The sequence below is a fragment of the Aulonocara stuartgranti genome (genome assembly GCF_965226115.1).
Source record: "Aulonocara stuartgranti genome assembly, chromosome: 14".
Classification (NCBI taxonomy): domain Eukaryota; kingdom Metazoa; phylum Chordata; class Actinopteri; order Cichliformes; family Cichlidae; genus Aulonocara; species Aulonocara stuartgranti.
In genome coordinates this window covers 36086275-36104266 of record NC_138950.1, presented here as the reverse complement: position 1 = coordinate 36104266, position 17992 = coordinate 36086275, and the positions used below count along the sequence as shown (strand labels likewise).

The 17992-nt window shown below is 42.1% G+C and overlaps 1 protein-coding gene across 1 annotated transcript; it reads left to right on the top strand.

The window, feature by feature from the left end:
• Nucleotides 1-3561: 3561 nt before the first annotated feature.
• Nucleotides 3562-9305, top strand: gal3st2 (galactose-3-O-sulfotransferase 2; the record flags this gene model as incomplete). The annotated part of the gene is made up of 5 exons (XM_082501597.1): nt 3562-3597; nt 4503-4613; nt 6472-6500; nt 6664-7006; nt 8475-9305. The coding sequence occupies 5 exons, from the start codon at nt 3562-3564 to the stop codon at nt 9303-9305; spliced, it is 1350 nt and encodes a 449-aa protein (XP_082357723.1).
• Between the last annotated feature and the right edge of the window lie 8687 nt (nt 9306-17992).

Here is a 17992-nt window from a genome sequence, read left to right as displayed (position 1 = left end):
ACAGGAAACTAACAGACACAGAGAACCAGACAGGACACTGAACTTGACAGGCAGACTCATGAGCAGACACAATAACACCATGGACAGACAGAGAGAACACAGGCAGGCATGAAACAAAAACACTAACACTGTCACGGTCTGGCTGGCAGACCGTGGGGAGATGGGGAAATAGGACCCAAACGCCGGACTCTTCAGTGCAACAGTGTTTATTTACAAGGTGGTGAAGTAAACAACAATAAATCCCCAGTTTCCCAGACTCCCGTGTAGTGTCTTCTTCCCAAAAGTCCCCGTGTAGTGCTCTCTGCCCCAGTGTCCCTGCACTCCCCGTGCTTACTGCTCCTTCTCGTCCCACACTCCTCCTGAGGGGAAAACAATAGAGGCAGCCATTAACACTTATCCCAGCAGGCATACACTCACACTTGACTTGTTTGAAGCCTGACGTGTAGTCAAACGCAATAATCCCGCGTCGGTGGAAGCTCCATCGCTCATCTAAATAGCTCCCCCGACGAGCCCAGATGAGGAGCAGGTGTGCGGCCAGGACTTCGGGTGTGGCCAGCCCTCAAGTTAGACCACGCCCCCAGGGCTGAAGGTGCCTGTAACTTGGCCACAGCAGAAAGGCAAAACACACACATACCTGCCTACATACAGATGTGCATAGGGGCAGTGCAGACAACACACCAAATAATAATAATAATAATAATAATAATAATAATAATAACAGTCACAGTCCCCACTGCCCACGGACCCCGAGTCCCCAGAGCCGGGTCCGTGACAGTACCCCCCCTCTAAGGGTCGGCTCCCGATGACCCAAAACACAACAAAAACCACAACCCAAACATCTCAGGGCGGGCGGCGGGGGGAAACAGGACGGAGGGCCGGAAAACCCCAGTTCAAAAGTCCAACCACTGCCATGGTGGCAGCAACAGTTCTTGCGGCCGACCCAGTGGACCGCAAGCAGGCAAAACCCGCTATGGGTCAGGCAGTGGTGGGAAAACCGTTCGGGCGGCCTACCTCCAACCCCGTGATGGGAGCAGAACGCTTCAGGCGGCCTGCCACGGATCCGGTGGCGACGGCGTTGCAGTTCCGGCGGGCGGCCACGGGTCCGGTGGCGGCGGCGTTGCTACTCCCGCCTCAGCACAACCCACGATTCCCGATGTACCGGCCGGGCTGCAGGACGTGGCGGCCGGGCTGCAGGACGTGGCGGCCGGGCTGCAGGACGTGGCGGCCGGGCTGCAGGACGTGGCCGACCTCCAGCTCTGGCTCAGCGGATCCCTCTGGACCTCCGAGCTCCTCCGGTGGCAGCGCGGGCTCACCAGGCTCGCTGAGCTCCTCTGCTGGCAACGCCGGTCCCTCCGGCTCGTTGAGGTCCGCCAGCAGCGGTGCGGGCTTCTCAGTGGGTGGCTCGCTGAGCTGCTCCGGCTCACAGGGCTCCTCCGGCATTAGCTCGCTGGGCTCCTCCGGCTCGCTGAGCTCCTCCGGCTCGCTGAGCTCCTCCGGCTCGCTGAGCTCCTGCTCGGGCAGCGCGAGCTCCTCCTGCGGCTCCCACTCGCCGAGCTCCTGCTCGGGCAGCGCGAGCTCCTCCTGCGGCTCCCGCTCGCCGAGCTCCAGCTCCGGCTCGTTGAGCTCCTCCAGCAGCGGCGCTGGCCCCCCAGCTGGCTCGCTGAGCTCCTCCGGCTCGCTGAGCTCCTCCGGCTGCAGCGCGGGATCCCCCCGCACGCTGAGCCGGTCACCCGGCGGTGACGACGGCGACATGGCAGCTGCAGGCGGTGGATGCGGTGGCAGAGCAGTGGATGTGGAAGGTGGAACAGATGATGACTGACCGACTAGCTGGGCAGCTAATTGAAGTGAGGGTGATATGTCCAACATGAAGGGTGGAGAGGAAAACAATGTTACCGCTGGCTCAGCAATTTCCAGGGGGCCAGAGGCAACTGAGGCCTCCGGTTCAGCCTCTGGGGAAGCCCTGGGGAGAATCTCAGCCTCCCTATTGTCTGTAGTGGCAGGCTCATGTTCTAGCACTGGGTCCGCGGCTCCTCATGCGGTCAGTCCAGAGTCAGCTGGTTCTTCCCAAACCACAGGAGTGAGGTGAGCTACGGTTTGACGAGGATGACGCCGGCGCCGTCTCTTTCGTGTTGGCGGGGCAAACGAACCTGTCCCCTGTTCATCTGTGACTGGATTCGTTAAAATGACAGGGTCCGGTCTACTCACTGTGGTGACCAGCACTGCCGGTCTTTGGTCTGCTGGCACAGAGGCCATTGAAGAAGTGAGAGGAGATGGAGTAGGGCGCCGTCCTCCTTGCAGTGGAGGGTCCAATAGGTGAGCAGCAAGCGGCGGTGGGAAAACCTTCCGCCTATTAAGAAAAAAACCAGGCAGCGAGGGCTGCCAGGGAGGCAGCCGCATCCTCCTTGCCCGGACAGCCTAAACCAAACAGTTCAAAGCTAGAGCTAGCCCTCAACACAGTTACAATTTGAATTAGTTTTGCAATGTCCAGAAAGCTCATGGAACAGGTGGTTGAAGACAGGAAGGCATCAAAAAATACGACCTGCATGTGTCTCTGATGTGGATCCGCCGCCTGGATAATGCTCCGACAGTATTTCCAGAGCTGGGCGAGCAATTCCTCCTGTGAGACGGTCCTTGAGTCCGCTGGGCCCATAATGGCGGGATTATTCTGTCACGGTCTGGCTGGCAGACCGTGGGGAGATGGGGAAATGGGACCCAAACGCCGGACTCTTCAGTGCAACAGTGTTTATTTACAAGGTGGTGAAGTAAACAACAATAAATCCCCAGTTTCCCAGACTCCCGTGGAGTGTCTTCTTCCCAAAAGTCCCCGTGTAGTGCTCTCTGCCCCAGTGTCCCTGCACTCCCCGTGCTTACTGCTCCTTCTCGTCCCACACTCCTCCTGAGGGGAAAACAATAGAGGCAGCCGTTAACACTTATCCCAGCAGGCATACACTCACACTTGACTTGTTTGAAGACTGACGTGTAGTCAAACGCAATAATCCCGCGTCGGTGGAAGCTCCATCGCTCATCTAAATAGCTCCCCCGACGAGCCCAGATGAGGAGCAGGTGTGCGGCCAGGACTTCGGGTGTGGCCAGCCCTCAAGTTAGACCACGCCCCCAGGGCTGAAGGTGCCTGTAACTTGGCCACAGCAGAAAGGCAAAACACACACATACCTGCCTACATACAGATGTGCATAGGGGCAGTGCAGACAACACACCAAATAATAATAATAATAATAATAATAACAATAACAGTCACAGTCCCCACTGCCCACGGACCCCGAGTCCCCAGAGCCGGGTCCGTGACAAACACATAGCAAACCTAAACAAAAGACAAAACAGAATAACCGAGAACAAAGAATAATATAAAGAAACACAATAAGGTATGAAGCACAAGTTTACTGTTGCCATAAAGAAAAATCCTCAGACTCTGGACCATGACAGTTTTTGCTTCTTTCACACAACTGTGTTCTTAAATCAGTGGCCATCTCACAAACCCGATCAGCAATCGTATTTCTGCTCAGGCTCACATTTGCCAAAATCTGCGTTTTGTCTGGACACAAGATGTCGCACACCTTCATCATGCAGCTCTTCAGAGTGGTACCGGACTGATTTGGCTTTCTCCTCTGCTACAATAAAACTTGCTTTCACAACAGCTTCCCTTTGTGATTTTGCTCTGGTGAAAAAGGTCTGCTGAAATGTCACATTCTTCTTTAGCTCTTCTACTTTCTTTAGTTTCTGCTCTGCACTTAGGTTTTTCAGCTTATCCTGACTTTTTGTCTCGAAGTGCCGTCTTAAATGAAATTCCTTAATTACAGCCACATTAGCTCCACCAATAAGACACACGGGATTACCAGCAATGTCTGTAAACATATATTCAGTCACCCACTGCATGGCGCTGAAAGGCTCTGCTTTCAGATTCAACTTTTCTCTTCGCCATTGTGAGCGGCTAGCTTCGCAATAACAGAAGTTTGACTTGATTGATAGTGATGTGCGGATCGATACTGAAATATCGATTCCTCTGATACCAGTCATTTATGTTCTAGAATCGATTCTCACATTAAAATATCAATACTTTAGTAAGATTCGTCTCTTTTCAGCGGAAATTCTGCTGATTCACCTATTTCTGCAGAATTTTCTGCCTTTTCACCTCTTATCAGCACAATTCTCAGCAGCGTCTGCTCATTTCAGTAGAATTGTCAGTCTCTCCACCTCTTCTTTGTGAGAATAAGTTTAGCTCAGTGAGATGAGTATCTGCCTTGAGACCAGGAGGGCCACGTTCGAATCCTGCTCAGGACAACGTTTTTTTTCCACCACTTTTCAGCAAAAATTTCTCCGTCTTTACCCCTTTCAGTAGAATTTTTTTGCTTTTCACCACATTTCAGCAAAAAATTTCTGTCACTTAGTTTTTTCTCATAACCCAGTCTCAATACAACGTGGCAACAGTCACTTTATCCATTTAAAAGTGTGTTTGTGTGTGTCTGTGTGTGTATATGTTTTTGTAGGTTTGTGAAGAGGAAGAGATTGCTGCACAGCAGGCATCACTCTCTGTGGATACTGTTCATTTTGCTGGGAGTCTGTATTGCCATTCAGACCTTTGTCACCCATCAGGCCAGGTAAAGTCCTATTCTCAACACCAATTTTCTCAAACCAAGTGGACTTTGTTATCGTTAATTTTTTTTTTTGGACATTTCTTACTGAATCTAGCATTGGTGAAAAATAACTCATGTGACGATTATAAACTTTAAAATATATAATATGGTATCGTCTTGATGCATGCTCAATCATCCAGGTAAGTAAATCTCCAAAGGTTGATTCTGTTCATCTGGACGTAGCGTTTTCAGTGGGAGAAACGTTTCGTCACTCATCCAAGTGACTTCTTCAGTCTCAGCTGACTGCAGGTTTCAGCTTCATCATAATGAAGGAACTGACCTCCCAGCACATTGTTCCCTCAGTGGACTGGTTTCAGTCATGCAAATGTACTGTTTTCTAAGATTGGGGAAACCAATCGTTTGAAAACACAAACACAAACACAAATTTTCTCTCCGTTTTGGCCTCCGATCCAAACTGGGACGGCGTTTTCGCATTTTGAAAACGCTCTCGAAAATGCATACATTTGAAAACGGTGCTTTCGTGTTGCAGTGTGGACAGCAAAAACGGAGACTTTTTGAAAACGATGACACATTTTAGTCATGTGATTGTTTCTCAATTTTGACAGGCTTATTAAAGATTAATATCAGTTTGTACATGCTTCAGATAGCTTTTCTTCAAATTCTTTAATTCTCACTCACTTTTGCAACTTTGTACTTTTGTGTTACTCACAGCAACAACCCCACCTCATTGTTAGTCCATTTAAAAAACTTGGTGCTTTTCCTCGACATTTTCCCGCAATGTTTCAAAGAGCCGGAAAGTCAATAAACAGCGAGCAGAAATGAGGCCGGTCGAATCGTCTTGCATTTCACACATGCGCAGTGCTGGAACGTAAGCGTTTTCTGCCGTTTCAATGTGGATGCACAACTCTGTGAAAATGACTGAAAACGATAGTGTGGACGCGGAGCGTTTTCAGACAAAGATGCTGTTTTCAAATCTATCCGGGCTAGTGTGAACATAGCCTTAGGTTCACACTGAAAGGCCCAATCACCACGAGTTTTAAAACGAGTGTGCTGTACCACCAGCAGTCTCTGATCTAATGACCTTAAAGCCCGAGAAGATGAATTTGGTTTCAGCAGGTCAGATAAATATTGAGGAGCTTGACCATGTAGGGCCCAAAAGGTTAGAACTAAAATTTTAAAATGAAACCTAAAATTTGCAGGCAACCAGTAAAGGGAGGCCAAAACTGGAGTGATATGAGATCTTGTCTTGGTGCCTGTTAAGAGTCGTGCTGCAGCATTCTGCACAGTCTGAAGACGATTTAAGGCTGATTTGTTAAAACAAGTAAACAGACCGTTACAGTAATCTAAACGAGAAGAAATAAAAGCATGAATAATCATCTCAAGTTCAAGCTTTGATACCATTAGTCTGAGTTTAGAAGTATTCCGTAAATGATAAAAACAGTTTCGGACCAGCTGCTTAGAATGCTGCTCGAGTGACATCGAGCTGTCGAATATGACGCCAAGGTTTCTAAGGCTTGATTTTACATAAGGGTCTAAGAAGCTGATATGCTGCCTGATTTCTGGGACCATGTGGTCCTTTACCTTTCACAGGAAGTTTTCGGCATATAGAAAGTCACATCCTCACTTTTGTTTAAACAAAATTGAAATGTTCCTTAAAATGCCACAGTAAAGGACCTCCAGTGCATTAAAATGTGATGTCAAAAGTTCCTGACCTAGAATCAATAATATAAGATTTGAAAGTGAGGTATTTTATTGTGTTTATGACGTTTTCCAGGAATGGCAAGCTAGTACAACTCCAGCAGATGAAGTTCTCTATCAAGAAAGAAAAAGAGTTTCCTCACATAAGACCTGAAGACACAAGATTACAACAAATGGAACAAACTGCAAATGGTAATCATCAACATGAGCAACATGAAAAGCCTTCATATTCTTTAATCGGCAGGCTTGCAAGCTCTCAACAGGAGGGGAGAAAAGTTACACTGGGCAAGCTGCTTCTACCAAAAGACCGAAACAAACCAAACGTTGACCTTCCATCTTCTCTGGTTTCCCATAGTACCCGGAAAGACATAAATCTAGGGACAGAAAAAAGACTCACCCGCTCTCCCACTCCTTCCAGTTTTTTGAAGACTCAGAACAATACTCACACTCAAGCAACCTGCCATCCAAAGTCTCACATCGTTTTCCTCAAGACACACAAGACAGCAAGCAGCACTATCTTAAACATCCTGTATCGCTATGGCGAAAGCAGAAACTTGACCTTCGCTCTCCCTCTAAACAAACAGAGCCAGTTATTTTATCCATTTTTCTTTGTTCCACATTTTGTCGAAGGAGTTAGCAGCAGAAGTGTGAAAGAGTTCCACATCATGTGCAACCACATGAGATTTAAAAAATCTGAGGTGAGTTTCATCAGAAATGTATGTAGTTCCATGGCAACCACAGCAATTATATCAATTTGATATGGTTTGGTATTCCAGTCAGCCTGACTAAGTACCAAAATGTGTTAATTGGCCCAAAATAAAAGCTGCAGTACACCCTGTTACAAAGTTTCACATATCAAGACCTAATGAAATATTATCTAATGTACAAATTATCTAAACTACAAAGCAGGATTCATTCTTATACAGGTACCTTAAAGGTTAACCCTGGGTTTGAAAAGAAAATTATCACAAGGGTATATTGGCATGGTAACTCATACTGCAAACCATTTACCAGAGCTCAGCAGGTGTGCACAATGTGTAGGAGAACACAAAGCATTATTTAGCATCATATCATGACATCTTATGATATGATGGTACCAGGTTACCATGTTACTGTGCTACATGCATGTATGTGTCTTCTTAGTTTTTGCAACGTTTAGACATTAATCTAACACAGTGATACTTGCATTTGTTACAGACTGACCAGAGAGAAGTGATTTTTTTTTAAAAGTTACTTTTTAGACTGAATCTATGAATCTATGATCTAGGCTAGTGTTTCTGAGATGATTAAATTTTGTTGTGGTCCTTATAGGACAGGTACTACAAACCCGTGATTTTATAGACTATTATGCATTAAACATCTGCAGCAGTAACACTAATCCATATAGCAGTGATGGGGAACATTTTTCTGCAGAATAAATACTTTTATCATTATTATACAGTTACATGTGTAGAGAGGTGTCTTGTAGTATCTTATGAAAAACCTCTCTTTTCATAAGAGAGGTGTTTCTCCCATTGCTTTTGCAAATTGGTTCTAATAAAAATCCTTCACCAGTCACAATTTTACACATTTAAAAAAATAATTTTACAGGCAGGAAGGATTCCAGAATGGTATCTGGTCTAGTTTATCTTATTGAAGACTAATAAATATTTATTTATTTAATTCATTTACTTTTAGTTTTAAGGGGTGGGAGTCTTTCACGTCTTGCCTCTCTCTAAAAGTCATCTCATAACACTGCCTTTTAACCCTTCCTAGATTAATGGCCAGGAACAGTTCAAATATCACTCAGAATTTCTTTCCTTTTTGGCATTGCGTGAAAATGCACCTGAAGGCTCGAGACCAAAATGTCTCCTTTTATAGAAGTTCTGACACTTGTTAATGATCATTTAATCAGTGCTTTTGATTAGCAGCACCTGGCTGAAACTTACCCTCTAAATTCAAAAGAAAGCAGTAAAGACGTATTATTTTTTCACACACTGCATTTTGTTATTGAAATAATGTGACATATTTTGAAATTCATCTGAATTTGTTTTTTTTAATCTATTTTTATGACTTGCTAAGGTTGACAAGAATAAACATATATAGCACATGGATAATATAGTGATAACACTACTGGTCTTCAGAACAACAGGTGTCTGACTGTATAATTTACTATGTATTTCCCAGGTGGCAAAAGTGATGCCTCAGGATACCTTTTACTTTTCCATCTTGAGACATCCTGTGGCTATGATGGAATCCATCTTTAGTTATTATAAGAGCATCCCAGCCTTCCGTAAGACATTTAGCCTGGAGGACTTCTTAGACAACAGCTGGAGAAACTATAATGCATCGGTAGCCAACAACCACTACGCTCACAATATTCTGGCTTTTGACTTTGGCTTTAAGAATAATATTGCAGCTGGTGCTGGAGACTTTGAGGAGAGAACCACTGTGGCTATTAAAACCATAGAACGGGACTTTAATCTTATACTAATTTCTGAATACTTTGATGAGTCCATGGTCTTGCTCAAGTACTCCCTCTGCTGGTCCTTGGAAGATATGGTTTCCTTTCGGCTCAATAGTCGCAGTGAACAAACTCGGCATTCACTTTCACCGAACACTGCAGAAAAAATCAAGAAGTGGAATGCTTTAGACTGGAGGATTTACCTGCACTTCAACACAACCTTCTGGCACAAAGTTGATAGTCTTGTTGGACGACAGAAGATGGAGAGGGAAGTAGCTCAGCTGAGAAAGCTACAAGTCAAGCTTGCAAACACTTGCCTGAAAGATAGATGTGCGGTTGACCCATCACTGGTAAAGGATGCTAGGCTGAAGCCTTTTCAGTATGGAACAGCTGTCATTCAGGGCTATAACCTAAACCCAAACTTAGATATACAAACCAAAACAAAATGTCAGAGATTTATCTTACCAGAACTGCAGTACACACATCGTCTGTACACCAAGCAGTTCCCAAAGGAAGCTGCTAGGCATAAACAGGCAACTAAGACTGTTAAATAATCACCTAAAGAAAATTGCTATGATGGCAAAGCATCAGAAATGGGAAGACCTGAGCAGCCTGACCTTAAGAAGTAAAGTCAGGTCTCAAAAACCAATGGGCCTCCACAAGTTCTCTGTTAACAAAAACACAAGCTAACAATAAAACAAGAATACCACGAGTAATACCTGTGACTAATAATCACAGGATATGTGATATGCTTGAGAAGTATGTGTTGGGTATTAAAAAAATTTTTTGATTTTTTTTTTCTTTTCTTTTCTCTTTTTTTAGTAGCCACACCAGTGGTTAAGTTGAAAATATGAAAGCCGGAATATCATATCACTTTGGTGATTATTCATTCTTATGAATATAAGAGGCTAACCAAGCCCAATATTGTTAGCTCCTGGATGTTAGAAGACACAGTCAAGAGTAAAATGTTTTTGACGAATTGTTTGTTTTCTTGCTTGTTTGCTCATTTAAAACATATCTTTGAAGTACATGGCAGTGGGTTGAATTTTGGACTGTTTTTGATATCCTGTGTTGTTTTAATTGGTGAAGATAGCAACGGAACTTGAACTTGACTTGAACATGCTAGTTCAAGTCAAGTTGCTTTTTAGTGTCATTTGAGCCACAGTAATACACCTTGAAATAAAGTAATGTTCTTCCAGGATCAATGTGTCACAACATAAAAAAAAGAAAAGCACATGGCATTAAAATATCAAATTATATAAAGAATAAAATATACATATATGAAATGTATTAATCTGTGTGTGTGTGTGTGTGTGTGTGTGTGTGTGTGTTTTGAACATGGTGTTAACAGAGATCCAATTTAGCTGTTGCTTCCAATCACACCCCTGCAGGTCTCACTGTCATTGCCCACATTAGTGTTGAAGCACCCCACCTGGGAACTCCATGAAGGTAAGGTACTCTAAACAGTCATTTGGCACATAGGCACAGGCACCTTCCCCAAGCCTGGCTCCAGAGTGAGCCCCGGTAACCCTATCCCGGGGAGGGTGAACTGTTTCCTAGATTTTTCACCCACAGGGGTCTCCTGAATTGCTCGTTGTCTTTTCCCTCACCCAGGACCAATTTGCCATGGGAGACCCAGAGTGAATCCTCTTCTCTTAACAAAAAATAAAGGATCTTTGACAGGTAGCACAGTGTCCTCTTTCTAAAGTAAATCAATCAAGGACCTTTTTATGGAAACTACCAATGCTGTCTGAGTTACAGTACCTCCAGTATAATCATTTGAGGGTTCTGGTGTGGTGCCAAGAGTGATTGTCTGCCTGTGTTTAAGCTGTTAAAAATGACTTTTTGGTCTTTAATCTGTCAAACATATCCCAAAGATGAAAGCGTATATGCAAGTGCAATAAGGAAGATTGGTAATCCCTCACCTGGATGTTTTCCTGCATGCTTAACTGCTAGTCTACCACAGGCCTTTACCCTGGCTCAGAGGTATAAGAATAATCCGTTCATTTAATAATGCTGTTCTTATAAGTACAGTTTCATTAACCATCGCCTTGTACAGAACCTGGGATATCAAGGCAGCCTAGATACCAGCACACATTCGGTAGTAATCAGTAGCATTCACATTCTGGGGGTGGCTGTATCTCCAGTGGTAGAAGAGGGCACCTACTCAGCGGAAGGTTGGTGGTTTAATCCCTGTCTGGTCTGCTCAAGACTACTTGTAAATTCTTGTAAATGTTAGACAGAAACACATAGAGTATAGGGGGAAGAAAGCACTAAGAGAAATTCTCTGCAAATGATCTATGGTAATTATTAAAGAGGAAGCTTGATTCCAGGTTCAGCCCATTTTCATACAGGCATCCGTTAATGAGACACCGTATTTTTTCATGGTGGAGAATTGTGCGCTGCAAGAGACCCTGCTTATGGAGTTTAACAATCCGACCATGTTTAAAAAAGGGAAAGCTTTTTTTGCATTTGCGATCAGAACATCGTGACAGTGTGACCACCTTACTTAAAATTATCATGACTCCACATTTTTGCAGATTTGACTTTTGAAGGCATGTTGTCCTAAACTTTTCATCAGCTGTACAACAGCCTGTTTCAGTTGAAGTATTGTTTTTAATAAATTGCATGCTCAAAAAATGTTTTGTCTCACTCCCATTTCTTCTTTTTGCATGTTGAAGCTCTACTTGAAACCTTGTTAAGATCCAACCATGCCAAATATGTTTGGGGTTTTTTGGTTCTTTTTTTTTTTGCCATTTATCAAGTGGTCTTAAACTTTTGATTGGGACTGTATATTAAATATACACTATCGGTCAAAAGTTTTAGAACACCCAGTTCTTCCAGTTTTTTATTGAAAATTATGTAGTTTAATGTCTCATTGCATTGTGATGAGTCAAAAGTTTAGAATACATTTTGGTCTATAAAGTCATGATTCCTCAACTCCAGGTACTTATTTGTACTATCCTTTCATTTTAAAGTAGCCACCTTTGGAAGATATAACAGCTGAACCTGTGGCATTCTTTCTATAACAAAAATCAAATATTCTTCAGAAAGTTCTTCCCCTATCTGTAAGTTTTGCACTTGCTTTGCTTTCCCTTTTCTGTCCTGTTCCAAAACCAGCTTGATGGGGTTTAAGTCTGGAGACTGTGCTGGTCACTCCATGTTTTCAAGCTTACCATCTTGTTCTTTTTTCCTGAGGTAGTTCTGGCATAGGTTGGACTTATATTTTGGGTCATTATCTTGCTGTAGGATGGACCCCTACATACCAGAGAATATTGAATGACGCTGTGGTAGCTGTTTTGGTTCAGGGTGCGTCCGACCCTGAATCCAGCAAAACAGCCCCAGACCATCACACTTCCTCCTCCATGTTTGACATGCCACACACTGTGGAAACATCCTTTCGCCTATTCAACAGCGTACAAAGACCCTGTGTAATGAACCAAAGATTTCAAATTTTGATTCAGCAGTCCATAACACCTTCTTCCAGTCTTCATGGCCCAGGCAAGCCTCTTTGTCTTATTCTGATGACTTTGCAGTGGCTTTCATGCTGTAACTCATCCTGTCAAACCTGCAGCTTAAAGTCTTCTCTTCAAACTTGAAACTGAGACTTGAAACTGCAACCGTTGTTAAGCTGTGCTTGATGCTGTTGTTATGTGGGGAGCCCATCATACAAGCTGTTAACTCTGACAGACAGACTCTGGCAGACCCAAAGCCACAATTGAATGACAGGACAAGTTTCTCAGAGTTTGCCCCAGTTTCTGAGGCCCTTTTGATAGTGAAGGAAACTCTACTCACTGACACCTTTCTTTGCAATTTCTCTGTAGGAAAGACCTACATTTTATGTTATGATGGTCTGTCTCTCTTCCATTGTTAATTGCTTTTTTCTCCCCATTTTCTACTTTCTGCAGTACAACACTGTTCAACTGATGCTCATGAAGGATATGGTACCACAGTGCGTTCCAACACTGCTTTGATGCAGACAAAGGGGGTTTTAGGTAATACACAAAAGTTGAAACACCTGTAGGAATTAGTAGCACCAGCTTTCAAGGTGTGATCAACCCCCATTGCTCCAGAACAGCTTTAAATTGTTAACCCATTTTGTGTTCCTTTAAGAAGGCCTTCTTGGAAAAATCTTGAAATGTACATTATATGAAAGTTTTGAGTAACCTTACCTTTCTTCTCTTTTTTTTTTTAAACCTCTGGCAGTTCACCACTGCAATAAATAACTTGAAAAAAAAATCTAAATTCTAAAGCCTTTGACCGGTAGTGTATGTGTTTACTTCAGATGGTGCTGGTGAATTATATACAGTAGTTATGTTAAAAAACAGACTACAGATGACAGACTACTAAATCAGAATAAGCATTTGGTTAAACACCATATGTATAAGATTCTAGGGCTGAGCATAGTAACCTCACTTTTAACTCAATTTAGAAGCAGAAAATTAAAGGTCATCCAGGTCTTTCGGTCTTTAAGACATTCCTGCAGTTCAACTAGTTCTATCTGCCTTCATGGATAGATAAAGTTGGGTATCATCTGCCTAGCAGTGAAAATGTATCCTATCCCTTCTAAAATTACTGCCTAGGGGAAGCATGTATAACGTAAACAGGATTGGTCCTAGCACGTAACAAAAATTGGTCTTGGCATGGGCCCAATTAACCATTTGTGAGATTGAGGTACATAATTTCATGCCATTCTCAATAATTTTACCATGAATTTTGTCATTCTCCTGAAGTTCATACTTATGATTATCATAATTATAATATATAATTATGTTAATTATAAGGATTATTATTATTAAATATACTATTGAAGATCATTGTATCATTATTTAGGCTACCATTAAGCTTTCTGGATAACAGCAGGACATGAATGATACTTTATGAAGTAGTAGCATATGCTAGTTGTGTGTACTTAACATGATAAAGTGTAAACAGTGTTGTAAGGATTTATTTTAGCATTGAGGACAGCTGAAATGGTGCAAAATAATATTGTATTTTCTGAACTGAGTTTTAAAAAGACTCTTTAAAAATACACTTCTTTTACTTATTGTACATAATTTCTGTAGATTGGTGGCAGATTTTTAAGTGCCTGTTTTGGGGGGAACCCCCACCCCACTACCACCACCAGACAACCTGAAAACAATATCAGAATTTAATTAAAATGTACAAAAAGTGCATTACCATAAACATCTTTTATCAAAAGCAAGAACATATGTTGGAATGGAATAAACAGAATACTGTCCAAAACCTATTAAATTTGATTTTGCATTCATGTGGATCTTAAAGGTAGTGGTTAAAGAGTAAAAATAGCACTGACCACGCAGATGTGGAATGGAGTTAACTGAAATTTTAAACTCTCCACATCCATCCAAATAGCACATGATAAACACAAATGCAGTTCATCTAGGCAGAATTTTGTCTAGCTCTGTACACTGTACAAATTTCAAAACACATTTGCATCTTTTACAAAGGAAAGGGGCTGCCTGGTTTACAGGATCAGACACACAATAGTACAGTACACTGGTGAAATGAAGCAGCCAAATATTTTTGAGGATATAGTAAACCTGGATAAGGATCTAACTTGTCTCTTTAGATATGGTGAAGGTGCTACAAAATAACAGTTGCAATGCCTTAAAACATGTCTACTCCCTGAAGCTGGTATATAGGTACTCTCAAAAAAAATTAAACAGAATGAAGAAAAAACCAGATGAAGGTGGGAATAAAATTCAGACTCACAGTATAATGCCAGTTGCATTGTTCAGCTCAATTTTTTAAAGGTTTTAACAGGACAGGTTATGTCTTTTATTATAGTAAAACTTCAGCATATGGCACTGCATTTAGAAACTATTTCGAAACTATTATACAGGCAAATGCAAGACTAATTTTTACTATATAATAATCTGCCATTATTTTTCAAGAATGTTGGAAGTACTACTAATAGACTGACATTTATATGGCACTTTTTTAGCCTTACTGACTAAGGCTTTAGTGAATAAGCCACTTTTAAACATACATTCATACTTTGTTTTATTATATATACTTTGCAAATCATTCTACATTGAATTTATGGGTTAAATTTGACATATATCGTCAGAAGGATCGCAGATTGACCAGTGTTTGTTAAATAAGAGAAAAAGATGGTCAAAGTAAACTTTATTGTCATCTCTGCTATATACAGTTCAGTATATAGAGAGACGAGATGACGAAGCTCCAGTTCCATTCAGTGCAAAACAACTCGGGAAGCTTAGGGAGCTTAGGGAATCTTGTGTGAAACTTTACATGGGATGTCATATACACTTTAAATGGGACAATGGTGACCATTTTCAAGTGGGTCTGTGAGACTGCTGAGCTGAATGGTTCTTGCAGAGACAGGCACCTGTTGAACTTTGAGGAATCCTGTGAAATCTCTGAACAGCGAAATAGGAAAATAGGTGTGCTCAAAAAGTGTTGCGAAAAAGTATTTTTTCCCTTCTGATTTTTTTTTTTGCATATTTGTCACATTTACATGTTTAAGATCCTTCCATCCATCCATCCATCCATCTGTGCTCTTCCGTATCAGGGTTCCAGTGGGGCTGGAGTCAATCCCAGCCACTAAATTTTAAATTTAGACAAAGATAACCTGAGTAAATACAAAATGTAATTTTTAAATGATGACTTTGAGAGAACACAATATCCAAACTGGGACAGCCCTGTGTGAAAAAGTAATTACTCCTTTTTGAACCATTTATTAACTTTGACAAACCATATGAATTGGAAAGCTGAGTTCAGTTTCACTAGCCACGGCAAAGCCTGATTAAATGGTAAATGGACTGGTTCTTATATAGCGCTTTTCTACTCATCTGAGCACTCAAAGCACTTTACACAACTTGTGCATTCACCCATTAACACCAGTACATTTTTCCAAGTGCTTTATAGCTAACATTCACACACATTCATACGCCGATGGACGCATCGGAGAGCAATTTGGGGTTAGTATCTTGCCCAAAGATATTTGGCATGCAGGGGAAGCCAGGAATCGAACCACCAACCTTCCGACCAGTAGATGACCTGCTCTACCACCTGAGCTACAGCCACCCCACTGCCAGACCTCTTGAATCAAGAAGTCACTTAAATAGAATGTGTCTGATAAAGTGAAGTATGATAAATGGTATCATGAAGCAAAACATCATGCCAGAAAGAAGCTCTAGAAAAGATGAAAAACAAAGGCATTGGCATCAGTCTGTAAAGGGTTAAAAGGGAATAACAGTGAGATTCATTATCAACAAATGGAGAAAACTTGGACCAATTTTGGTAGGCTGGCAACTTGTTGGAAGGTTCACCACTCCATTTTTATTTTAATAACCCCAAATTGCTCTTGAATGCATCCATCAGAGCATGAATACATGTGGATGTTAGACAGAAAAAGTAGAAAAAGCATAGAAAGAAGATGCTTGTATGAATGGGTGAATGAGTAATGCTGTATAAAGCCCTCAGGTTGAGTAGAAAAGTAAGCATTCAACTAATGTGACTAGGGATGGGTACCGGTGTTCTGACATAAACGGTAGTAACCAGACCGAAAAGCAGCGCACATTTCGGTGCTTTATTTCGGTGCTTTTTTTTCCTGAGCTGTGATACACTTCTAGCCAATCATTTTACGTTTCCGAGGATAGTAGGCGGGGCCAGGTACGTACGTTCTGTTAGAGCAGAGCTACAGATTAAAAATGCCCAAGGCGAAGCGGTCAAAAGTCTGGCTGTACTTCACAGCAAAATATGCAAACTCAGCAGCAACAAGTGCTTTAAGCTGATACTGTGATACTGTCAAAGGAGGTAACACCAAGAATCCGATTAAACAGCTGGCGACGCATAGCGTTTTTTTTAAAAGCCGAGAAATGCGCCGTATTTGATAGCTTGCTGCGAGACCTCACACCGTGCACGTCGGGTGGGTTGCCAGTTATCGGACCCGGAGCAACATCCCCCAAAACCCCGAAGAATAGAGTCCTGGCCCCTAGCCCTGCCAGTGTAGCAGAAATGATGAGGATGATGATGATGCAGCAGCTGTTCTTCTCTGCGTGAGTAGCTTAATGTTGTTAGTGTGTAATTTACGTTGAGTAGGCTAACCACGTTATTACATTAATGCAGGTAAGGTGAACTAGCAAACATCATCATAGCTACATGCGGCTGTCTTCTTGTTTAATGGCAGATACTCCCTTCACCCTGGCCAAAAAGGCTAAAATGACCAAAGAAAAAGTGGAAAACAGTTAAACATGAGAGGATTTTGGACAAAGTTTGTGTTTTTTCCATTGATTAAGCACTGCTTCCAGCCAAGAGTGATACCATGCCACATAGCTGCAGAAAAGGCTAACATTGTTATATTTTTACAAAAAAACCCCAGCTGAACATGAGAGGTTTTTGGACAAAGTTTGTGTTCTCCATTCTTTAAGCACCGGTTCGAGCACCGTTTAAGCACCGTTTCAAAAGTACCGATTTGGCACCGGTATCGGATAAAACCTAAACGATACCCATCCCTAAATGTGACCTACCTTTATAGTGAATGAATCAAACTAGTGTTGCATGATAGTCTTGACTCCCTTCTTGGTTCTGTTTTGGTTGCTTGGTTCTGTTGTGCTACATCTTGAAAAAATTCTAGCAAGAAAACCTGAGTAAGACAAGTAAACTGGAATGACATTTGTATGTGCGGCAGCAATTATGTAATGTAAAACCTACCAATTGACCCTATGTGAAGCAGTATTTAGCCTTCAGTTATGACTAAAAAACACTGATTGCTTTTTTGTATTTGCATTGATTGGATGCTGTAGAAGTAGACACATTCATAACCAATTACTGCCACCTATGTTCAATCACCTACACAGACCACTTTCAGAAACACAGGGTTTCATCAGAACCAGACTTGGGATTCTAAAAGAGATGAGTAAGAAAATTTATTTGTCTGAGAAGCATTATAAAATGCACTGGGATGGCCCAGATACAGACTCAGAGACTAGACTGTAGCTACACTTCAAATGTAGAAGACGACTAATCCTCCACACACGAGGGCATCCTGGTAAAATATTAAAGGATTTGTAGGACACATTATGGATGTGAGAACTATTTTCATAACAAAGACCAATTTTTGCCTATACCATTAACATTGCGGCCCCAAAATAGTTGTACAAAAAAACCTAAACAAACAACAACAACAAAAAAACCCCATAAGATATCATCAAGATATGTTCACAGTTTAAAAAAAAACCAAAAAAAAAAA